Here is a 25,613-nt window from a genome sequence, read left to right as displayed (position 1 = left end):
TGCTCAGAATGTGACAGTAAGATGATGGAGGTGATAAAAGAGGTTTATGGACTGAAGAAATGGGAAAACCTTCAGGGTTTCTTTCAGTTATTTTAGTCTTGTTTTAGTTTTTAATTCTAATAAGCAATAGAGTGTTTAATCATACTGAACCCAAAAGGTGGTCTTATACATTGCTCTATTCTCTTAGCCTGAAAACTGGAAGACAATGAGTAAAAAAGATATCTAAAAAAGTTGAAGAAATCATTTCAAAAGGTGATGATAGTTTGGGCCAGAAAATGATAACTGAGTGTGAGGAAGCAGTGAGAAATACACAAGAGCAATGCCCACACCAGTAAAAAGGCAACTGAAGATACAGATCTGGGATTTGAGTTACTAGAACAGAAAATTCGATTTCGGTGTCATTGGCATAGAAGCAGTATTTGAGGCAATGAAAATAAAATCAAAATCAATTAGAAACTTGCCCTAAGTGTCTTTTTCTTAAATACTGGAGAAGAAAGAGAGAGGAAGACAAGGAATACAAGAAGCACAGACAGCAGAATGGGGCAGAGAGAAAGTCCTTGTCTGTGCCAGCCAATCACAGGGTACTGGCTATTCTGGGTAGCTACAGTTAGAATTTTTAAAAAATTATTCAACTTCCATGTAATTGTAATTAATCTAATTGATGTCTGAGTTTACTTTGGGAATTAAGTGAAATAATACAGAACAAAAGTGCTTTAAATTTAAAAATAGCCATGTAATTATACCAACAACCAAATTGTAGATAAGATTCCAATAGCAGCCTTAATGGAAACCACCCCATTTTCATCATTCCCTCCCATGAGCCCCCTCTGTCCCAGTAATCCTTATGATCTTCTCCAAGTGACACAATGAAGGACTGTACTTTCCTATTACCGATCTTATCTCCCAGTCACATCTCACATCTGGATTTCCTTCCCCTTCTAGTTTTCACCCTTTTCATTTTCTCCCTATTCTGCTCCAAGCAACACTCACACTTTTACTTCAGGAGAGGTAGAAGGAAGTTCTTAGTGCCATTTGACCATTTTGGTTTTGTTCAATCATGTCAAAATCTGGTTTGTAATATATAAAGCTACTAAGAATGTTTCCAGAATCAAGAATTGGTCTGTCAGATTCAGTGTGTGTGTGTGTGTGTGTGTGTGTGTGTGTGTGTGTGTTCACTTCTTTGAATTCTTATTTCCTTTTCATAGATATGACTCTACATATTCTCTCACAATACATATAATTTAATATCTTTTGGTTAATTTTAATGTCTCTTGGGCACTTTTGTTTACTTCAGGAAAACTGGAAACATCTCATTAAATTCTTAGCTCTAGATAAAGCAACAAGGTCCAGCCAAGGGAACAGTGCCACAAGCTTTGAATTCATCAAGAGCTGAACAGAGAATCCAGCCTAGACCAATTACTAGTGGCATGAATGAGCATAATATGTAACCTCTTAGGGACTTGATTTCTGGAGAAAATGAAAGTAATACCTTCTTTTTGGTAAGAGTACATTGGGGATTCAATAAAGTAACAGAGCCCAAGCACTAAAGTCCAGTGCCTGGTATAAGTAGGTGCTTAATACATACCCACTGAAAAAATGAAAACCAGTCCTATTTGTGCCTAACAAAGTGCTGAAGTCAATGAAAAGTCCACAGGTTGTAGGAAGCCTTGCTAAGATTCTGGATTAGCAGTAACTTCATAAAAAAAATTGTTTTGTGATGGGGTCTCATTATGTAGTCCAAGTTGACCTTGACCTCGATCCTGCTAGCCGCAGCCTCCACTAGTGCTGAGATCACAAGGTGTGTGCCACCATGTTCCACCAATGAAAACTTTTAATTTATTCATCACTACAAAACATTTCTGAGGGTTAATATATCTTCTATTTTTATGGAACTGGAGTTTGAACTCAGGGCCTTGCACTTGGCAGACAGGGGTTCTACCACTAAAGCCACACCCCCAGCTCAATATATCATTTTAAAGAACTGCATTATCGGTTGGAATGAGGGGAAATATTTAATAAAACTTTATGCTTTAATAAAACTTTATGCTTTAACCATAGAGTGGTTCAACAATCTCATTTTAGCCAGGAATTTAATTTTCTTTTTACTATCAGAAAGTATGTTAAATAACACTGAAAAATTGCCCATTGCATAGCTTCTATGCCAGCCTGCTGAAGATTCAACTTTCTTTCCATGTGAATTTTCCACACTCACTTTTGGGCAGCAAGTTAAGAACACAGTATGAGAATAATGGAAAAAGAGAATAGGTAACTCTGTAAGACCAGGAACCCGATCCTTTTAATGAAAACCTTGATTACTTTTCTTCACTTACCTGCCTCTTATCTCTGTGAGCAAAGTGGAGAAGGGAATTATGTCTGTCCCCCCATCACAAGTCAGTTCTTACAAAAGCTTACATTGGCCCAATCATAGGAGGCAAATATTTCAAACTCTGAGAAATGCAACTGTAGAAGATCTTTGATTCAGAATTTCTGGAGAAAAACATTTTTAAAATCTTTTTCCTGCTTTTCATTTACCTTTCTGTAGTCTAGGGTGTCTTTTACCCTTTGATTATCTTTTCAAATATAAAAATCTTGCTAATTCAATTGGTATGCCTAAAGAGCAGTGACTAAAAGTGTATTTGAGTTTATAGTGGTTTTGTAATGACTACCCATGTATCTGGAAGAGATCCAAAGTTCCAGAAACTTCATGTGTTACTCCCTGATTTTTCAGATCCAGTAAGGAGTGACTCTGATGTTTCCTAACTCTGAAGGAATCTTCCTGTGTGAGCGCTACTGTACACTAGAGCCTAATGCAAAGTTAAAGAGAGTTGCAGTTTTGACACACCACTTTTAAAAATTAATAAAATTCCCACTCTGTTTTAGGTTCTGTGCTCATCATGGTCATGAGGGTTCTTATTAGATTCCTAATAAGGAAGAATAAAATGCACATAGCCTTTAACAGACAATGGTTAACATACTGTTAAATTTTCCTTTCCCCACTTCATTGAACATTAATTTCTGAATCAGAAAGATGCAGATAGTGGTACAAGTCCAGGGAATTATTATAAGAGTGAAAGTCAAGGTTAGTACAGACTCACACAGTGCAATGCTTGGTACATAGTCAGTCCTCCTCCCTCCCTCCTTCTCTTCACATATCTATATGAGGTCTTACAGAATTAACTGACATTGAGTTCTATAGTTGCAGTGCCATTTTGATCTGTATTTTAGTGCAATCGTTACTATATTGGTAAAATATTCATTGGCTATAGTTTGATAGGGTGAAGAGTAGTCTTAGAGAGGATTGTATGTATACTATTATTCAGTAAAAAGTTTATATGCAAGAGGGACTTTGATAAACTCATTAAGCATCATTGGAATTTATCAAACTCAGATAAATTGGGTACCCATTGTTGCTCTAAAGTTTTACCATGCCCAACAGTCCAAATTCTATGCTTCCAAATCTTTGTTCTATACATTCTATAATATAATCAAACTTCAAATTTCATATGAAGAATCACTCACAGCTGATGACTTCAAGGGCAAAGACAAAGCATAAGAGGGAAACTCATCTGCCTGCCAACAAACCTATAGCCATCCTCTTCTTCCATTAGAGAAGAGGAGTGGGATGTCTTTCCTAAAGTCAATTTCCCTTCATTCCCATCCCCTTCTGCTTTCTCAAAGGGACTTCATCTCTCTTGTATGTTTAACACTTTCTTCTCTATTAGTTTCCAGATAAATCAAATTTGCTCTAATATCTTCCATCTAAGACAACACCACAAAACAAAACAACACTAGATGGTACCAGCACTGTCCCTCTAAACACTTTACTCTGTTGAGCTTCATGAAAGAGGAGACTATCCCCCATTTACTCCTCAACACACCAAATCCCAAGCCGACTTCCTCTCTCAACGTACTACAAAAACCGCTCTGGAGCCCGAGCCCAGCAACTTCTGTACTGCAACTCCACCGGAAACTTTTCAGTCTTTAGTCTACTTGACCACTCAACAGCGTTTGACAAAACTAACCACTACTCCTTAAAACAGTCTCCATCGATTTTCCTGATACCACACTGTTGGTTTTCTGTCTACTCCTTAAGAGCGCCTTTGAGTCTTCTTTACCATCCACTCTTCTGCCCACCTCTTAAAGCAGAAGTTACTCAGAGTGATTCTGGGCCTCACTATCTTTTGCATGTTCTTGTGACCTGGATTCTAAAAATACTTATATGTGGAATGATCAGTAATGTATACTTATATTTTAAACCATGTTGAACTTCAAACTTTTATATATCTGTGCACTTTATTTTTCTATTGCAATGTTTTACAGATGCCTCAAAATAAGCCCAAACTGGTATCTTCTCCTTCCTGGCAAACCCTTGCCCAACTCTCCCTTCCTCAGCTTTGCTACTTGCACCTCTGGACCCAGCTCTTCACCTCTTTACCTAATAATGCCTGTTAGTCCTTTAGGCTTCCACTTCCATGTCATACCCTTGAAAAGCCTCCTTTAACCCTTCTAATTAAGTTATACAGACTTATTTCACCCCATGTTTTCCTTCAGAGCACATATGACTGCTTAAAATTGCATTTCTATTTGTGATCTTCTTAATTCTGACTTCTCCCTCTTGCTAGGTTGGAAGCAATCCAGTGGGCTCCTCTCTATCAATTTCTTCCCCTTTTCAAATCTGCTCAGTGATTCTTCTCAGTGAAGCCTTTCCTGACCGATAAGGTTTTTCCCTTATTCAAATTTTCACCCTCTCATCACACGTTTTAGGCCTCAAACATCTCCCTTTTTTTCTTTTTACTTATACTTATCAACTTGTATTTTCTTCCTCATCCTAAAATATATGTTCCATAAATATTTCTTGTCTGTTTTGTTCATTGATATATCTCAAATGCCTAGCACATGATATGAGTTCAATAAATATTTGTTTAATGAATGAGGGGCAGTGTCTGTTTTGGTCCCCACTAGTCTAGGTTAATCAATTTCTGTGGAATTAAAAGTCAGACAATGTACAATCTACAGTGAGATGAAGAATAGAATTCAAGTGAGAATTCAATGAGTGAATGTTGTTTTCAGATGAAAACAGCATCTTTAATCTGGAATCTAGAAGTGGCCCTTATCCTTTTGCATTGTTTTCTTTTCAGCACAGTTAATCTTGTCTTTCACTCTCATTCTTTACATTTTAAGAAGTTTTAAGAAATAATACTACAAAATGGAAACTGCAGAGGAAAAGACCAGGTCCATATTCTTCCCTGGTGTAAGGGAAGGTCTAAGCCCTCTTCCTGACACGTAATGGGAGCATAATAAATGCTATGGGAGTGAATGACCTGCAGTCATTCAGGTGGCCGCAAAGGGAAGGCTGGGCAGCCACACCGTAGCAGAAGCCAGGGATCATGGGAGCTGTATTCCTGGCTCACCCATCTGAGGAATCTGACAATCTCCTTGGGCCTAGTTCTTCGTCTGGGAAATGAGAATAGGAAGCCAGATGATTCAGCTCACCTTAAATAGGCCTGGAAGTTCCAGGAGACCAGGACCTACCTCTGCCTTTTCACCAATATGAAAACAAGTCCCAGATCGCATTGATCTTCACACTGCAAACCCTCAACATTTTAAAATTCAAGTGCTAACATTTTACGGAAAAATGACTTTGAGGTCTCCTACGTAAATCATTCTTCTAGGGAAAACCAAATACAGACTATCATTTTAGAAACATGCTAGGGATGCGTAAAGGGGGAGTACAAAGTTGGGCGCGGTGGCTCACCACTGTAATCCAAACACTAGCGAGGCTGAGGTAGGAGAATTGTGAGCTGGAGACCGACCGGCTTAGGTTACATAGCAAGACCTTACCTAGCTCTCCCCTCCAAAAAAAAAAAAAAAAGTACATGACTAGTGAATGCCTGTTTACTCCCGGTGAGTTGGTTAAAGACGCCAGTTTCCATTTTCACTCTATTTTTGGGGGTTGTTTAATCTCATTTCTATAAATGCCTTTGGCGCTTTACTTGAAACCCTCATGTCGGTGAGTGAAGACACCAACCTTGCAGAGCTCCTGTATTGTACACCTCCCCCCGACCGGTTCCCGTCTCTCCAACCTTCCTTCCCCGCCTTGCGGCCGTTTCCCACTTCCCAGCGCTCCCCTCCTCGCCCATCCCCCACCTTCGCCTCCCTCCCCATTAGCAGACGTCACTTGGAGGGTCTCGCTCTGAGGGAGGCTGGAGAGAGGAGACCCGGCGCTCAGCCGCAGCACCCCAAACCTCCTCCCCCTGCCAGTTACTGGGGAACGTGGCTTTCCAACTACGCTGGAAATGCAATTTCTTATCGCAGGAAAATCATCTCCACTGTCCCCCAGGACCGCTGGCGGGAAGGGTCTGTGTATTTACACTTGCAGTCTGGCCCGGGAGCTGCAGAGGAAATTGATTGGCTCCCTTGCGCCCCTGACCTCGGGCTGGCCAGCCCGCCCCGCCCTCCCGGACCCCGCCCCGCCCTCCCGGACCCCGCCCCCTCGTGCAGCCATCTGCTTCGCAGTCTGTCGGCCTGTCTCTCACTCCGCCTCTTTTTCCCCTCCACCACTTCTCTCCAGCCCCAGCTTACCCCGCCCCTTCCCCCGCCCCAGCCCGGGCTCCGCCCCTTCCCTCTCCCCGCGCCCCCGGCTCAGAATCTTCTGCGGTCGTTGCTCGGGAGACGAGCCGATACCAGGCAAATAGGCATTCGAGAAAGAAAAGGGGGGAAAGCTACACGGCAGCCTGGTAACAAAGGAGCAATAAAAGCGGCTCCCCCCGCCACCAAAGGCGGCTAAGGACGCGTCTGAGAGAAAAATCTGAAAGCGAGCTAGCAATCACCCCAATTTAAAACAGGAGGGAAATGCAGAGGAAGGGGCATGATTCGCGTTGGGGGTGGGGAATATCATCATCCCTTAAATGAACATTTGGGAATCTCCTGGATGGTGGTGTTGGATCAGCCCAGGTGGCTGTTCAAGTTGGAACTCTACTAAAACAAGATTCGTGACCATCCAGGTGGCTGGGGTCTTGGGCCAGGCCAGCAGGCTCCCTTACGGGTGGTAACACGTTTGTTGGCAAGATGTTTTTCTACAGAAACGTCCTGACGTCTGCCCTGTGGAATATTACTTCGCGATCGCACAGTGCAGCTGAAGGAAGTGGACAGTGAGAAGACGAAGCTACACGTATTGACGTTCAGATTGGTGATTTTCACAGCAGCACTTGAACAAAGAATTATTGGCTTGAATCAACTGTCTTTTTCACTCGGAGTGTGACCTATTTCCCTACAATGAGCAGAAAATAAAACTGAGAATTCAGAGCCAGCAACTAAGAGAAATGAACCATTCCCTCGACTGCTTCTCACCTCCATAAGGGAGCGATCACTCACGGCAGGATCACTACATGTAAAGGCGAAGATGTGGGTGCTAGAGGAGTGCTTGCTAGGCTGTACCCTTGATCCCTCCCCACCAGAAACGCAAATCGAGTCCTGTCTTTCACACACTAAGATTGGTACTTCGTGGCAAGGCGTTCAGTGGTCAGAGAGGTATCACGCCTGTATACCACTAAAGAAGCTTTTCTTCTGACCCAAGTTAGTCGTGGAGCGTCCAGGGATGTTCTTGCTGTCTGTCAAGATGCTGGCAATTCCTTCTTAGAATAGTAATCGGTTGTTTAGAATTTCATTACTGGTGCCTGCCTTCCTTCCAGGAGCACCCTCGCTGCTGTGCGCGCGCGCAAACACACACCACACCACACACACACACACACACACACACACACACACACACACACACGTTCAAAAACAGTCCCTCCGAATGTTGGCAGAAGGCTGCAAACGATCCATATTGACGCAAATAGCAGCATCCCAACTGTAAATATGGGTTCGTACACTTCAGGCTGTGTTTCATCTCACCACAGAGGAAAATTATTCATGTCATTTTGTACAGTGATAAAATGCAAGCAGTTTTGATCTTGCGTAAATGGCCTTTGCTATGTATTGTGAGGAAAGTAATCACTAATTGTAAGTAGCCAGAGACACCAAATCTGATGAGCTCCGAAGGCCAATCTCAAAATATTTTATCTCTTGCCTATGTGAGAGAGGAAAAGGGAGCGTGGCTTCGGCTGTTTGCTGCTTTTGCATTTTCCACATCTGGCCTACAGACCTAATTCCAGCTAGCCATCTCGTTTAATGAAATTCGATCTTCGTGGTTTAAATACCTTTCAATGTGGGACGATTTAACAATTGCAGTAGTTAAAAAAAAAAAAAACTGCGCACTATCTGTGAAACCCATATGGAACGCGGAGAAAGAAAATATGCTGCAAACACACAAATGCTACCCATTGTCTTTAACACTAGCACGCACATACATACACATAAACACACGGGAAAGATGGGGGAGGGGAACGAGTGTAGCGACAGACACGGATATAGACGGACAAGAGTCAATGCGAGTCAAGTTAACGCTTTCTCCGCCCCCATCCACAAGTACTCCCCCCCCGTGTTAATTCCAAACAAAGCAAGCCAATCAAGGGATACATTATTATTTTCAGGCAGAAGGAGGCAAGAGGCATGTATTTTTTAATTGATTTATTTATTTGGAGGACATTAATTCCCGGTCTGAGGCTGATTTTCAAACCGTTTGCAAAGCGCGGCTCCATTGTTCACCGGGCGCGCAGGCCCCGCCCCCTGCTTTGTGTGCGGCGCGCGGATTGGCCGGCGCGCGCGGGGGCCGCGTCAGCGCCCGAGAGCCCATTCATCTGTGCACTTGGGCGTTGGACCCCGCATCTTATTAGCAACCAGGGAGATTTCTCCATTTTCCTCTTGTCTACAGTGCGGCTACAAATCTGGGATTTTTTTATTACTTCTTTTTTTTTAAACTACACTTGGGCTCCTTTTTTTGCGCTCTACTTTTCCACCTTTTTCCCTCCCTCCTGCGCTGCTGCTTTTTGATCTCTTCGACTAAAATTTTTTTATCCGGAGTGTATTTAATCGGTTCTGTTCGGTCCTCCTGACCACCCCCACCCCCTCCCTCTGGTGTGTGTGCCGCTGCTGCTGTTGCTGCTGCCGCCGCCGCTGCTACTCGCCCCGTCGTTACACCAACCCAAGGCTCTTTGTTTCCCCTCTTGGATCTGTTGAGTTTCTTTGTTGAAGAAGCCAGCATGGGTGCCCAGTTCTCCAAGACCGCAGCGAAGGGAGAAGCCGCCGCGGAGCGGCCCGGGGAGGCGGCCGTGGCCTCATCGCCTTCCAAAGCGAATGGGCAGGTAAATTCTACCTGTGGTTTTCGTCATTTCTTTGGTGTCTTTCTCGAGTCTCGACGCTTCCCCTTCCTTCTGATCGCGCCCGAGACGCATTCGGTGGCGAGGACCATGGCTGGATTCTAGTCTGAAAGTTGAATGGGAAAGGATAGCCTAAATTGCCAATTTTTCACAAGAAGGGTTTCCCCACCCCCACCCCAAAGGAGTGGTTCCCGGGGACCCTGGCCAATTCTTTCGTAGACGGGAGGAAAAGAGTGATAATCGTCTAAAATGGCGTGGTTTGGAGATTGGCAGAACGTGACTAGCTAGGTGCCCCCCCGCCGCCGCCGCCGCCAGGTTGCATTTGTATTTGGGGCTACAGTGGTGTTTGGGTGGCTCTCGTATTTGTTGTCGACACCGGGTCGCCTTCGTGATTCCTGAACTGGTGTGGTTGTGCGTGTGTGTGTAGGGAAGAGAGCGAATGGGATGGCGGTGGAGAAAGGCGAGGAGGGAAGGCTTGTCTTATTGTATGTCTAGGCGGCTTCTTGGAAAGGTGGCTGGTTGCAGCTTGACCGAAGGCTTTCGGTGCCTTTCGGGGCTCTCCCACTGCCCTCGATCTTTCTTTGTAGCTGTCTGTGGAATCACACACCCATTTGACTTTTAAATGGTGTCCCTGGGGTGGTGGGAACACTCGATGGGTCGTTTAAGCAGCTCTCCAGCTGGTCTAGAGGAGGTAATTTTTGCGTTTCGGCCGGGATTGCTCGTGTGCGTGGTGCCTGGGCCACCCGCGAGGAGCCGCCCCCGCGAAGCCGGGACCCAGGCTACAGCCACGGTTGGGTGGGCGCGAGAGGTCGGCCATGGGTGGCTGCTTCCCAAACACGGGGCACCCACCACGCCTCTCCTCCTAGAACTAGAGCCTTATTGCTTCGCCTACTCTAACCTACCAGGGAAGGACGGGCTCCGTCAAGAGGCTTTAAAACCCGTTAAAAATACAAAATGCGCTGCCCGGGCGCGCCTTGGCTTGGCAGAATTACGGACGAAGGTGGGCGTGGAATGAGAGGCGAGACCTCAAAAACGGGGGGTGTCCCGCAGCCTTGGAGGTTTAGCAGGACTGGTAGACTGGGAAGCCACCTGAGCTTTGTTTGCGGACTCTTCGCTACGCGTTCCGGGCTCGGGGGCGCCTCGGCCTGCGGGCAGGGCCCGGCTGGGCAGGGCGGGGTGGCCCGGCGGCCCCGCCCCTGCCCTCCTCGCCCCGCCCCACCCTCGGCGCGGTGGAGGCGCAGCGCCCCCTGCGGGCAGCAAGGCCGTGGCGCATCGCGCGCGCTCTGCTGGCTGCAGTGCTGTGATCCCTTGGGGACGCTCTCTGTTTTGAAGCAGCCTTTTGGGTTGAGGGGACCGGGGTGGGGGGGTGACCCCCCCCGTGCCTTCTTTCCCGGGGCGCTCGCTGCCTCGAGTGCTCATCTGCTCCTTCTTTTCCCAAGCCCTCGAGGCGACGGCTGCAATGGCTCCTTCGCCTTCCCCACTTCGGCCTCTGGCCTTAGGGCCACTTTCGTCGAAAGTCGGGACCCTTCGGGTTCCCCAAACCGCGCAGCCCTTTTTCTCGGTTCGTGGAGCTCTGGCCTGGGCCTCCACGCCGCCTCCCCAAGACTGCGGGAGTGGAGCTCCCCCTACGGGGATGCGGGTCCCTCCCGACCCCCGGGGTTGGGGGCGGAATGGCGGTGCCCTGGCCGCTTCAGTGACGCTCCCGCTCTTTCTGCCCCGCAGGAGAATGGCCACGTGAAAGTAAACGGGGACGCTTCGCCCGCGGCCGCCGAGCCGGGCGCCAAGGAGGAGCTGCAGGCCAACGGCAGCGCCCCGGCCGCCGACAAGGAGGAGCCCGCGGCCGCCGGCAGTGGGGCGGCGTCGCCCGGCGCGGCCGACAAGGACGAGGCGGCAGCCGCGGCCCCCGAGCCCGGGCCCGGCGCGGCCGACAAGGAGGCCCCCGCGGAGGGCGAGGCCGCCGAGCCCGGCTCGCCCACGGCCGCCGAGGGCGAGGCCGCGTCCGCCGCCTCCTCCACGTCTTCGCCCAAGGCCGAGGACGGCGCCACGCCCTCGCCCAGCAACGAGACCCCGAAAAAAAAAAAGAAGCGCTTTTCCTTCAAGAAGTCCTTCAAGCTGAGCGGCTTCTCCTTCAAGAAGAGCAAGAAGGAGGCGGGCGAGGGCGCTGAGGCCGAGGGCGCCGCGGGCGGCTCAGCCGAGGGCGCCAAGGACGAGGCCGCCGGCGAGGCGGGCGCGGCCCCCGGGGAGCAGGCGGCGGCGGCGGCGCCGGGCGACGAGGCTGCGGCGGCGGCGGGCCAGGAGGCCGCGGCGGGCGCCGACCCGCAGGAGGCCAAGCCCGAGGAGGCCGCTGTCGCACCCGAGAAGCCAGCGGGCGGCGAGGAGCCCCCGGCGGCCGAGGAGGCCCCCCAGGCGGAGGAGAAGAAGGCCGAGGAGGCCGGGGCCAGCGAGGCGCCCTCCGCCGCGCCCCCCGAGCAGGAGGCGCCGGCCGCCGAGGAGCCCGCGGCCTGCGCGCTGTCGTCGTGCGCCGCGCCCTCGCCCGACGCCCAGCCCGAGTCCAGTCCAGAGGCGCCCCCCGCCGAGGCCGCCGAGTAGAGGCCAGGTCCCGCCGAACCGAGGACTTTCTCCCCCGTTTGTTTGTTGGAGTGGTGCCAGGTACTGGTTTTGGAGAACTTGTCTACAACCAGGGATTGATTTTAAAGACGTCCTCTTTTTTTTTTTTTTTCTCTCTCTCTCTTTTTAGCAGCAAGTTTTGTTTTTTGGATTTTTTTACCCTCCCTCCCCACAGATCCCATCTCAGATCATTCTCTTACCACCATTCCAGCAGGTCGAGGAGAGCTGAAACACCTTCCTCTGCCTTGTTTCTTTCTTTTTTTTCCTCTCTTTTTTTTAAAATTTTTGCATCAGTATTAATGTTTTTTGCATACTTTGCATCTTTATTCAAAAATGTAAACTTTTCTTTGTCAGTCTATGGACATGCCCATATATGAAGGAGATGGGTGGGTCGAAAAGGGATATCAAATGAAGTGAGTGAGAGAAAGGGGCCACGATGGAGAAATGAGTGGTACATGACTTTGCCAAGATAGTGTGCCACTAGAAATGATGGTGTAAAGGCTTAGTCTTTTTTTCTTTTTTTTTTTTTAAAGAAAAGTTATTACGATGTATTTTGCAAGGCAGGTTTACAACACTAAAGTCTTGACTAAGAAGGAAAGGAAAAAAAAAAAACCAATACCCAGATTAAAAAAAAAGATCATAGTCTTAGGAGGTCATTTAAACCATAGGAACTTTTCACTTATCTCCTGTTAGCTGTAGCAGTCAGTGATTAAGTAGAACTACAGTTGTATAGGCTTTATTGTTTATTGCTGGTTTATGACCTTAATAAAGTGTAATTATGTATTACCAGCAGGGTGTTTTTAACTGTGACTATTGTATAAAAACAAATCTTGATATCCAGAAGCACATGAAGTTTGCAACTTTCCACCCTGCCCATTTTTGTAAAACTGCAGTCATCTTGGACCTTTTAAACACAAATTTTAAACTCAACCAAGCTGTGATAAGTGGAATGGTTACTGTTTATACTGTGGTATGTTTTTGATTACAGCAGACAATGCTTTCTTTTCCAGTTGTCTTTGAGAATAAAGGAAAAAAAAATCTTCAGATGCAATGGTTTTGTGTAGCATCTTGTCTATCATGTTTTGTAAATACTGGAGAAGCTTTGACCAATTTGACTTAGAGATGGAATGTAACTTTGCTTACAAAAATTGCTATTAAACTCCTGCTTAAGGTGTTCTAATTTTCTGTGAGCACACTAAAAGCGAAAAATAAATGTGAATAAAATGTACAAATTTGTTGTGTTTCTTTATGTTCTGATAATACTGAGACTTCTTGGTCTTAGGTTAATTTTTAGGAAGATCTTGCATGCCATCAAGAGTAATTACTATTTGATTGTGGTTTTTAATCTGAACTTTTCAAGCTTTGAAACTCATAATCAGTGTCAGATTACATATATAGAAAAAGATCTTATACCATGTCAAGTCTGTTATCATTTATCTGCTTTTAGCTTTCACTTAAAAAACTGAACATAATTATTTTTACTGTAGTTATGTAGCATGTCAGATTAAGTCATTTAGGACAAAAGTGATGTGACCCTAAGACTATTTAAATGTCTTACGAGACTATTTCATAAAATCATTTTCTTGTCATGTTGTTCCAGAAACTTAAATTTTATAATGAATGAAAGTCTGGTGAATCCAAACTACAGATGGGTCATGAAAAAGTGGCCAAATGTGTTTCAAAAATTGATGGTGTATTACCTGCCATTGTAATGCTTAGCACTTGGCTGACTTCCAAATAATTGCTTAGATTATGTGTTATAGCTTAAGAAAACTTTATATAATGAAGTAATGGTGTTGAAAGGACAGTGTCAGTTTATGGGCCATTAGCATAGTTACAACCTTTGTTTTTTCTAAATGAAAGTGCATTAGCATCTTGTTAAAGAAAAAACTTAGAAAATAATACTTATGTTAATAATCCTTACTAGTTTACCTCCTGCTCTTTTCCATTCCATAACTGGATTTTTTTTTTTCTTCGCTACACCCTAAACTGGTTGACTTCTGTGTCAAATACCCTTGCTTGATTAAATGTAAAGTTGTTTATGCACACCTGTTTTACCATTTTTGAGCAGTATACAATGTGGGGTTCATGATAAATCAATGAACCACATTTTTAACACCTGAATGCCACATCTTAAACTCATTAGATTACAAATTAGCTTTTTGAGGAATTCTTTTAGTTGGAATAATGGATCAAAAATAATGGTTCATGACCTCCAGACACCCTCCCCACTACAAAATCAAGTAACATTTGGAAGGGTGTTTCTTACTCTTTGGTTTCTTGGTGTTTGAAAGCAAATCTGGTAACCAAAGGACTGGTTTATGGGTCTTGCCCAACTTAATCAATTTTGTTGCAAATACCTAGTTGGCCAAGTGCGTTGCCTGGTATGTAGTAAGACTCAGTAAAAGAAATGGATTTAAAAATAACTCCCAAAGTGAGTAGTCAAAAATACTGTGTAGAAAACTTATATATTGCTAGGGTTGCTCTTTTTTTAACAGCTGGGACTTATTAAGATGAATTATTTTGATTTTAATCACTGCCTAAAACACTTTGGGTGGTATTGATGGAGTGGTGGATTTTCCTCCAAGTGATTAAATGAAATTTGACATATCTTTTCATCCAAAGTTTTGTACATCATGTTGTTTTCTAATGGAAAAAATGTTAATATGGCTTTTTGTACTACTAAAAATAGCTTTGAGATTAAGGAAAAATAAATAACTCTTGTACAGTTCAGTATTGTCTTATTAAATCTGTATTGGCAGTATGTATAATGGCATTTGCTATGGTTATAAAATACTTCCTCTGGATTATAATAATCATTTGATCCAATTCCTATTGCTGTAAAATAAAGTTTTACCAGTTGATATAATCAAGCCTGCTAAAATAGGATTTTTTACAAATTTTATTTTTAAGGGCGAGTATTAGAGAAAAAAAAAATTTCAGTGTTACAGGTAAGGGTTACTGTTACCCACTTGAAAGATTTAGAAGATACATATTTGATATAGTTAGGATATAAAAGTATATTCATTGAAGGTGAGTTATTTGCTCACAGTTCCAAACTTACTGGTACCACACGATGATCAAGAAACAGTTTTCTCCCAAATATAAATTTGACTGAACATTGTGGCTAAGGATTTAGGGTAAGGTGCTTGAACTCATTTAAGATCCTTGAATTGCAGTTGGGTGGGTGGGTGGGGACATGGTTTAATGTAGTCCTAGTCAATTTGAACATTTTAAAATTGGTTAAGTAGGACTGGTAGAGTTGTTCAAGAGGTAAGATTGCCTACCCAGCAATCATGAGGCCTTGAGTTCAAACCCCAGTGCCACCAATATGTATACGTATGTATATATGAATATATATATATTTGGTTAAGTACTCTTTAGCTTTCCTTTAATCATTCACTGTGCAAATTGGACACTTGTGTACATTTTTCCACTTTCCAGTTATATTAAAATACAGCAGGGTGTAACAAACAGGAATTTAAAAATGCTTTTAATAAGCAAATCTCTCAGCTCCTATCGGAGATTCAAGTTTGAGTACTTCTTTATGCTAGCTTGAAATGGAAAATACATACTTTAAAAAGCTTAGGTGTGAATTTCAACAAATTTGCTTTAGGATTTTGTGTTTTCAATGTTTAAAAGTATTAAATAGGGCTATAGTTGACTCAACACTGATGGGATTATCTGTTTTTCTATTTTACCATTCTAATAATGTGGTGATCACATAAATTATAAAAAATAGTCCTCGCTGCTACATAATTGCATTTTTTTGTTGTTGTAGGTAGGTCAAGGTAAAATTGAGGTAATTTTTTTTGTCTGGAATTTGTTCAACCCAAAAACCACTACGCAATTCCTCTTTCAAAGACACACATGGGAATGTGTTTTATGGTATCTGACATGACTCATCTGTAACCAAAATGATAATCCTTACCTTCATCTCCTGCCTAGCAAACTGAGTGCTAATGACTTTCCAGAAGCCATACCTTTTCTCCAAAACTGATTTGGCATCATTCACAAAAGTGTCTTCTAGATAGTAGGCATTTCTTGTGATGAAGTTATTAAAATGCTTTGAATCTTAGAAGCATTAACTAAAGGAATAAACTTTTGAAGATCACTAGAAGGGAAGCCTCATGTTCAAGTACATAGATGGTGTTTCATTTTAGGGGAAAAAGTACTTATATTACTTTGCAAAATTTTATTGGAAATATGATTGAAACACTTTTTTGGAAATGCAAGGAAGGAAAAGAAGTAGCATCTTTTATAGTAAACATTTTAAGTCTGAGGGATTCAATTTAAAGATTACAAGGCTGAGGCAGCTTAATCAATGTTTGCACTGACTCTGTGTTATGCTTAGTAATGATGTGCAATGTTGAAACACAAGCAAGGAACAAGACCCTCAGCAGTCCACTCTGCAGTATTTTGCTTTCTCTATGACAGGGATGGTGGCTGGTGACTGTCCCTGTTAAACAGATGGTGGAACATTCCTGACTAGATCTTTCACTGTTCTTCACATGTCTGTCCTCCAGCTCAGTACTCCAAAAAGGAAATCTAATCACCCCAAAGTGACAATATGGAGACTTACAAATCTACTTCAGGAATTGTTTGGGAAGATATGTAAACTGTAAGATTATTCTGAGGTTCTATGTTTACTTGCAGGAGGTAATCAAAATTAAAAGTGTTAGAGTTGAGGTTTAAACACAAGAGTCTTTTTGGAGACAGGGTTCCTCTACGTAGCTCCTAAACTAGAAATCCTCCTGAGAGCTGGGATTACAGGTGTGCACCCTAAAACAATTAGTTTTCCTAGTACAATGCCATAAAGTTTTTTTTTTTAATGGTGCATTTTCATTATTTGATTTCTTAGCAATTCTTAAAGATTGCTTTGGTGATCTTGGAAACTACTATAGAAGAAGTAGATGTGGGACAAATGGAAAGGTTTACATTTTTTAATTCTTCAGGGTTTGAACCATTGTCCTGTCAAATAAGAACACTCAGTCTCTGTACATAAGGGTTCTGCTCTCACAGATTCAACAACCATGAATTTACAATATTCAGAAAACATTGTTTCCATACAGAACATGCATAGAGTTTTTTTAATTCCCTAAACAACACAGTCTAACAACTATTTACAAAGCATTTGTACTATATTAGGTATCATAAGTAGAGTTGATTTCGTATACAAGAGGTTATGTGCAGATTATATACAAATGTTACTCTGTTTTAGAAGGGACTTGAGCATCCTTACATTTTATTGGAGGGTAAAGGGGAGATTTACTTTTAAGTATTGGTACATGCTTTATTTTGTTTGGAATATTATGCCAAGAAGTCTTCCATGATACACAATTTCAAAGAAATGAGATGTAAGGCAACTGTTTTCTTAGTCTCCAATTACTGTATTGTAATTATATTTAAAGTTATCAAAATCCATCAACACCTTATTCCATGTACTAAGGAAAATGTTTGGAATGTACAAGTGTGAGGAGACTCGGCAATCCCTAGTCAGTGGAGACCCATGCATAGACACACAGGTGTTAGCACTTGGTGAAGCAGCACTAAACAGAACATAACAGGCAATAATGACTGCCCTGGCAAAATGCTAACACTTTTAAATCATAAACTCTTTTGTAAATGTCACAATGTACCCTTGGTGCAACCATAATATACTGATAAATAAATAAATAAATAAATAAATAAATAAATAAATAAACTTTTAGCATCCAATGTGTGTCACAGAAACTGGCAATTGTTAAAGATAAATTATACTCATTACAGAGCCCAGAGTCTCCAATGGCAGGATTAACTGACAGTTTTAAATAAGAAAAGGTTTTGAGGATGTTGAATTTAAGTGAACATAGGATGGCATTCCTTTCAACTACCAACTAGAGTAACTTAATTTTGGTGATTTTAATAATTGGTAAACATTGGAGGAGGCAATAGATCATCTAAAGTAGATAACATTTGAAAGGATTTCCTTGATTCCTGGTGAGACTAAAGAAAAAGGAGTTTATGGATTTGGTTAGGTCATATTATAAAAATATTAATTATTAACTGGAAAAATCAATTATCTTAATGTGTCATTTTCTCTAGTCTCTGAGGCATTATCTTGTTCATTAATTGGACTACAATAGTACAAAGAATGTCTTATTTTTCCTTTCTCATACACATACTGATATTTTAAAAGCACAAGTTACTGCCAGGAATTTGGTTTTTTGTTTTGTTTTGTTTCTTTGTTTTTTTTGGTGAGTCTGGGGTTTGAACTCGGGGCTTCACACTTGCAAAGCAGGTGCTCTACCACTTGAGTCATACCTCCAGTCCATTAGTTATTTTGGAGATAGGGTCTCTCTCAAACTATTTGCCCCGGCTGGTCTCAAACCATTTGCCCCGGCTGGTCTCAAACCATGATCCCCCTATCTCAGCCTAGTAAAAAGCTTGAGCCGTGGGCACCCAGCTTAAAGGGGCACTTTTTGATCAGAATTTGATTCTTTAAAATTCTTTGTGTGAATGTCTTTAATTTTTTTTTTTTTAATCACTGATAGTACTAAGGTTTGAACTCCGAGTTTTATGCCTGACAGTCTGACTTTCTACTGCTTGAACCATGACTCCAGCCCTTCTTGCTCGCTCTGCTTATTTTGGAGATAGGGTCCTGCTTTTTGCCTAGACTGGCCTGAACCACTATCCTCTTATTTTTCGCTTTTTGTCATCAACAGGCTGCCAGATACACCCCACTGAGCCTAGCTTTTTTCCTTTGAGATGGAGTCTCATGAACTTTTTTTTGCCTGGGGTTGGCCTGGAATGGCAATCCTCCAAATTTCAGCCTCTCAAATAGCTAGGACTATAGGCATGAGACATGGTGTCCTGCTGATTAATCTTTTGTAGCATGTAGTTATAACAGGAACCATCATGCACATGTGATCTACAATAAAGAAGAACATGTGTAGAATAATGATTGTTAAATTTTCTTTCTTTTTTTGTTCTTCTGTAGGTCTCATTCCTGTTGACTAGCCTTGTGGGAATCCACTGTTCTTTATAGGAATTCCATCTTTATTGTTGTGTTTCAGGGAAAGCTATCCAGCCAGGAGTTTGAAGTCACTTTAAAACTCTAAATATCTAAATTAGCCCGCTAGAATTTGACAGGGATGACTGCTCTTAACCATGGCTGATAATGTCACTTTCACAAAATGTGCTGTGGCTTTTTCCCTGCCATAAAGAAATTTTTTAAAATTTACTTTATTTTTGAGTTAGCATACTTCAATAATATGAGGGGATTTCACTATGATAATTCCATGAGTGTGTATAGTGTACCTTGAGCAAGTTCAGCCCCTGTTAGATTCCTATCCCCCTGTCCTCCTCTGCCCAGAATTCCATCTTTTTAAAGATGGAATTTAAATTTTTAAAGATGGGGGTGGGGATTACAACTCTATAAATAGTTCTGTTACATTTCAACAAATTTTAATAGAGATAGTTTCAAATAGATGGCTTTATATTTTCTGAATAAATATAACCTTCTGTTGGATAGCATATTGAAGAAATATCATCATACCATGGTGAAAATATGTCTTTCCTTATATATTCAGCCACTGGATGAAATGTGTGATTATAGCACAAAATGTATTAAAATTTAAGTTTTAAGAGAATGTTTTTACTGTGGACTTTTGAAAACAAGAGAAGGAAAATATATAAAGACTGATTACCCATGGAAGAGGTGTTTTCTGGCTCATTTAAAGGGAATTAAGGGGTAGTGGAGTGGCTCAAGTGGTAGAGCACCTGCCTAGCAAGTGTGAAGCCCTGAATTCAAGTCCCATTACCACCAAAAAAGAAGGGAATTAAATAAAATTATTAATCACCATATTGTTTAAATGCTTTTTTTTTCAATGGAAGTGATAACTACTACTTTAGAAAGAAAGAGCTATTTTATCTCATCCTTGTGGGTTCCCCAGACCACACCTCACTCATCTCAAGTAGCAACAATGAACCTTGTTTCTCAAATATCCCCCTGTACTATCATTCCTAAAATACACTCGCTAATACACACAGGATTGAAAAAAGGAAGCAAGAATCTTTTAGTGCACATGTGTTTGCATGTATGGTTTTCTCTGTCAGGGAGAATCCAAAAACCATTAAAAATGTTAGTCACTTGAAATACTGAAGTCGGAGGTAAAGAGTTTTGATGTCAGGTGAATTGCAGACCACCTAGGAGCAGAAAGTGGAGGTTGAGGACCAGAGCTTTAGGCCCTGGCATTCCTTTAGAGAGGAAGCAGCAATAAAAACAAGAAATGAGGACAACACGTTTTCTTTGTTTTGCACATTTTATATGTTTGATTACTGAATGTTGAAATCATATTTCACATCTTTTTTAAGGAGTAGTACTGGAGATTGAACTCAGGACCTCACCACATCTGTTTTTTGTTTCTTTTTTTTTTTTAAGACAATCATCATTTTTTTTTTTAATCAGTTTCTCCGAGAGGGAAAGGAGATAAAAGAATGGTATAGGAGTGAATTCGACTCTGATATACTGTAAGAATTTTAGTAAATGTCACAATGTACATCCAGTACAACAATAATTAAAAAAAAAGAAGAACAAGAAATCAGTTTCTTTACAAAGTTATACTGTTTCCATGGAGTTAGGGTATCATGTAACCAGGGTGAAAAGCAATTAAAATTAATTACTGTGGTAGAGGTTAGGCTAGGTTAAAGTACCTACCCACCCACCAACATTCCAGACCTCTAAAAGAGGTCTGTGTGTGCAGGGAAGTAAATAAGGGTTTGACACATGGAGTATTAAGTTAATTAATTAGCATCAGAAGAAAGAAAAGTCACATATGATAGGTCATAAATATAGATGGAGAAAAGAAGAACTCAAAATTTTTGTTGAGCTTTAAGTTCTAGAATTTCAAACATGTTTGTTCAAAATGTAGCTTCCTTGTTCTTTCTCAAAAAATTCTTCCCAGATAAAGTGGCGTTATCTGTGGAACTTGGTGCAGGACTAAAGTTTCTTTCATATGGTTATCAAAAGTTACTGATTCTTTTATGTATGAGCTATTGTGCTTAGGTTCTCAGGATATGGTCATGAAAAAAGACAAGTTTTTTCCTGAGAAGCACACAGGTAAAAGGCAAATCTTATAAACAAATTATGAAATATAACAGAAAACCACCTTTATAAAAATGGATCTATATCTCAGAAGCCATCTAAATGTTAGAAATGATTAAAATATAAAAAGGTTATAGAAGAATCCGAGACAGATTTTCTCTAACTATCCAAGTGAGAAATACTCCACTGGTATTTAACTACATAAAAACAAAAAGTTAGCCAGGCTCGGTGGTGCATGCCTATAGTCCTAGCTACTTGGGAGGCTGAGGCAGGAGGATCACTTGAGTCCAGGAATTCTGGGCTGCAGTGCGCTATGCCGATCGGGTGTCCGCACTAAATTCAGCATCAATATGGTGACCTCCTGGGAGCCAGGGACCACCATGTTGCCTAAGGAGTGGTGAACTGGACTAGGTCAGAACTCATGTGCTGATCAAAACCAAAAAGTTGTACATGGTAAAAATTACTGTAAATAAAGTAAAAAAAAAAAAAAAACTGAGGAAAATATTTGCAACTTGCAAATAAAAGGTTAGATTTCCTAAAGAGTTTTTATAAATTAATAATGACAACACACAAAAAAACTCCTCAATATCCCAACAGAATCCGAAAGGATATCAGCCATTCAGTTAAAATGTAATAAATACAAACAGCTCTCAATTATATCAAAATCTGTTCAAAGTCATTAAAAAAATTAGGACTACAAATTATAATTATGCCATTTTCTGCTTATTAGATTAGCAAAGATGGAAAAGTTTGGTAGCACACAGTGTTAATGAGGTGTGGGGAACAATGATTAAAGTGTAAGAAATGAAATCTCCTATGGAAACAATTTTGTAGTATGTGTCACAATCATCAATGCATATCCTCTTATACCCTAAAAGTTTACTTTATGAACTCGTCCCATGGGTATACTCGCACATGTCAAATGACAAGCGTATATTAATAGCAGTATTGTTTGTTAAAAAAAAAAATGAGTAGAAACAACCCAAATGACCATTAGAAAGGTTGGACAAAATAGATTAGGGTACATCTATCCACATGGTAGTATACCATATGTTTTGGTTATTGCTAATAACATAGCAATATATGGTGACTTAAAACAGTAACAATTACTTATTTCCTCTCAGAATTCCCCCACTGGGCTTAGATTGGGAAGTTCCATTCTGTGCAATATTGGCTAAGGTTACAGTGATCTGGAGACTCCAGTAGGTGGAATGCCCAAGATGGCTCATTCATATGGGTGGATGTTGGGGCTGGCTGTTGTAGGGAAATTAGCTGAGAGTGTTGACTGAACCATGTTAGCAGGAGCTGGCCTCCATGTGGCCTCTCTTCATGGCTTTGGCTTCTTCCAGAATGGTGGCTAACTTCCCAGAGGAAGTGTTCTCAGGACAGAAGGCCGCAGATCTTTTAAGGAACAGCCTCAAATATTACATAGTGTCACTTCTACCTCACTCTATTGAACAGAATATGTCACAGAGCCTGACCAGATATAAGGGGAGGGAAGTAGTGGAGATCTTTTAATTAGATATGTGGCAAGGAATCTTGTCTTTTTTGTTGTTGCTGTTTTGGGGTTTTCGGTTTTGTTTATTTGAGATAGGAGCTCCCTATGTAGCCAAGGATGGTCTGGAACACTCAATCGTCCTGTCTCTCCCTCCCAAGTGCTAGAATTATAAGCATGTGCCACCAAGCCAACAAATATCTTTAATATACCAGACCACACATCCCTGAAAATAAAATAGAGGTGATACTTTATATAATGATTGGGAAAATTCTTGCTATCTATTGTAAAGTGATGGGTATATAACAGTATTATAATATGATACAGTGTGTATGGCCAAAGTATTGTGAGAGAATATGCAAGGGTTGAGGATATAGTTCAGTCATAGAGCGCTTGCCTAGCATGCATAAGGCCTTGGGTTCGATCCCAAGCAGTTCTGAGAAAGGAGCAAGGAGAGAGAAGAGAGAAGGGATGAAGAAGAGGAGGAGGGAGGAGAGACACAGTAGTTAGGCCCAGGTATGGAAAAACGCTCCCTGATTTCTTTTTGTGCCTGTTGAAATTTGAACATGATTGTATCACCTATTTTAAAAAGTTAAACTCTAAAAATTATAATTTAATATGTATTACAGGCTACATTTCCTAACCTAAAAAAATTAAGATACATTTGGTTGAGAGCAGGAAATTTGAAAATTCCTGAAAAATCTATCATTTTGATAATGCTTACATGCATAATGTGTTTGGAACTCAGAGAAAAGAGGACACACAACCAGCACTGGGAGAGGATGATCCAGGGTGGACACCACCAACAGGAGAATGTTGAGCTATGTCTTACCTGCACCTACTGGTAAGTTGCAATAAGAAGGAACTGAGAGAGGTCAAACAGGGGACTCCTACTTGTGTGTGTGTGTGTGTGTGTGTGTGTGTGTGTGTGTGGAGGCAAAGCTATCCCCCGAATATGAACATTTTATGATTGAGGAGGGTTTGAAGAGAATGCAAAAGCTTAACAGCATTTCCACAGGAGACAAGTAATGAGAAGAAAGAGCAAGTAGAATAGGTGGGTCAAAAATATATGAGTTGGCAGCAGTGTCATCAACACAGTGGTAAGATTTTTTTCTCTGCTTACTTAGGTACAGAGGAAGCAGATAATGAACAGATCCAGGATTGAGGATGGCGAGCTGGAGAAGACAGAAGGAGAAGAGCAAAAGAATGTGGACCACAAAATCCTGTGCTGGACACTAGAAAGGATGGGAGACAATGGAAGATAAGCTGCACCCAAGTGGACTCAGAGTACGGCAATGGAAGTGAAAGTAGTGAAGTTAGACAAATGGAAAACAATGTGATTATTAGTTTAAAGTCAATGATTGCAAGTATGGACTGATTCTGAATGAAGGTCCAATCAAAGGAATGATTGACCATGGGGTTCTGCTTCTAAAATGGCTGTTAGAAATGTACTGACACTGTCTTATTCGCAGACCTTACTTTTTGAATGAAAGTATGGGCTTGAGGCATGACTCAGGTGGTAGAGCGCTTGCGTAGCATGCTCAAAGCCCTAAGCTAAAACTCAGAACCATGAAAAGAGAAAAAAGAAAAAAGAAAAAGAAAGCTCACTTTGAAAAGTATAAATTGAACATGTAACATTGGGGCATTATTTTAGTGATCATATTCTATAACTCCTCAAAAAAACACATTGTGAATCATGACCCCTACTTTTTGCTAATTTGTTAATGTATTTCAGTAAAAAGTCAAACAATATATAGTCTATACAGTATGTTGGTACCATGTTAGAAAACCCTGGAATCGCAGCTTGTGTACACATTGTAGTAATAATTTAATAATTGACAGGTAATGATGGAAAAGCTGAATATGTTCAATAATGTTTATAAAACAATTTTTAGTTAAAAGTTCTTGAGAGAAGAGATCCTTGCTAACTCAGTACTGCTTTCCAATACTACCCTTGCACACTTGTCCCTGAAGCTCTACCGATATTTAGGGCAGTTCAAGTCAATAGTAAGTACTTCTTATTTAGGTGATTGGTTGGTGATTTTATTTCTAACTTTTGGGGAGATTCATCCCAGATCTTTTTTTCTCCCAGAAGGATAGGTGTATTCTTTCTTGCTCTCCTTTTAGTTTAGAGAACAGGCTACTTCCCTGTTCAAATTCCAAATTCCTTAGGAAAACAGAAGCTACAACAAAACCACACCAGTAACTTCTACTCACATGTCAATTTTAAAACAACCTGGGAAAGGTCAGCCTATTTCACTTCCTTCTATTGTTGAATTTACCCAGTTCCTGATTATATTACATTCTGGTGGTGATTTTTAAAGGAGATCCCTCTTTATCTGTTTTGGTTTTCTAAGCAACATAAATGAACCAGGAGCTTTCTTTTCACACTGAATACTGTTTGTCTTGGGAAATGATTAGCTTTGATAAAAACCATTCTCTTCAGGGAACTTTGCAAGAACATTGATAGCACTGGAGTGGAAACCTGCTGCAGAGGGCACAGAGGGAGCCAAGGACAGCTCACCAGTGACACAAAGAGGTCACTAGTGTGTGTTGTAGCTCAGTTCCTCCACTGAGGACATTCCTGGTGGAGTAAGCACTAAATTTAGACTTATTGAGACTATTGTGTTAGCCTCCAAACTGTGACTTCAGTTTGTTTTGCTTTCTATTACTTTGAAGTCATCAACTTGTATCAATTATCTAAAAATATTCATTTATACCATGCAATGATGGTCGAGTGATTATGGAATGTCAAAAATTGTTCTGTAGAAAGTTTTTTAGTAATACTTACCTGGCAGGGGAGATACCATGATCACGAAGGTGGTTTTCACAGGGTGAGGCTTATCCATTGCACTCTGGATGTGCTGACCCCTAGGATTTCCCCAAATGTGGGAAACTCGACTGCATAATTTGTGGTAGTGGGGGACTGCGTTCGCGCTCTCCCCTTTAAAAAAAAGAAAGAAAGTTTTTTAGTTTAGCTAATTTCTGTGCCATTTTCATATTTGTCATTTTATTAATTGTAAGTTCTAGTCTAAAATTGTCTACATAGTCTCTAAGATAAATCGTCATAAATGCCGCACAGAAAAATCTGGTAGATAAAGTAAAATTCAATGTATTCAACATGAAAAAGGAGTTGACTATCAACAGTACTCCCAAGAAAAGAAAG

General features: G+C 41.5%; 1 protein-coding gene and 1 non-coding gene across 2 annotated transcripts; both read left to right on the top strand.

The window, feature by feature from the left end:
- Positions 1 to 8,711: 8,711 nt before the first annotated feature.
- On the top strand, positions 8,712 to 14,736 carry Marcks (myristoylated alanine rich protein kinase C substrate). Its single transcript, XM_020158139.2, has 2 exons — positions 8,712 to 9,245; positions 10,983 to 14,736. Exons 1-2 carry the CDS (start codon positions 9,144 to 9,146, stop codon positions 11,847 to 11,849), a joined length of 969 nt encoding a protein of 322 aa, XP_020013728.2. The 5' UTR covers positions 8,712 to 9,143; the 3' UTR covers positions 11,850 to 14,736.
- A 10,494-nt stretch (positions 14,737 to 25,230) lies between these two features.
- Positions 25,231 to 25,394, top strand: LOC141415738 (U1 spliceosomal RNA). The gene has a single exon (XR_012440682.1). It is a non-coding gene; the product is annotated as a U1 spliceosomal RNA (small nuclear RNA).
- Positions 25,395 to 25,613: the final 219 nt, after the last annotated feature.

Source organism: Castor canadensis, chromosome 1 (genome assembly GCF_047511655.1).
Source record: "Castor canadensis chromosome 1, mCasCan1.hap1v2, whole genome shotgun sequence".
Taxonomy (NCBI): Eukaryota; Metazoa; Chordata; class Mammalia; order Rodentia; family Castoridae; genus Castor; species Castor canadensis.
This window is presented reverse-complemented; position numbering and strand designations above follow the sequence as displayed.

Coding starts and splice junctions, on each gene's coding strand:
- Marcks (XM_020158139.2), top strand. CDS start 9,144: ATGGGTGCCCAGTTCTCCAAGACCGCAGCGAAGGGAGAAGCCGCCGCG. Junction 9,246..10,982: donor CTTCCAAAGCGAATGGGCAG/GTAAATTCTACC, acceptor TCTGCCCCGCAG/GAGAATGGCCACGTGAAAGT.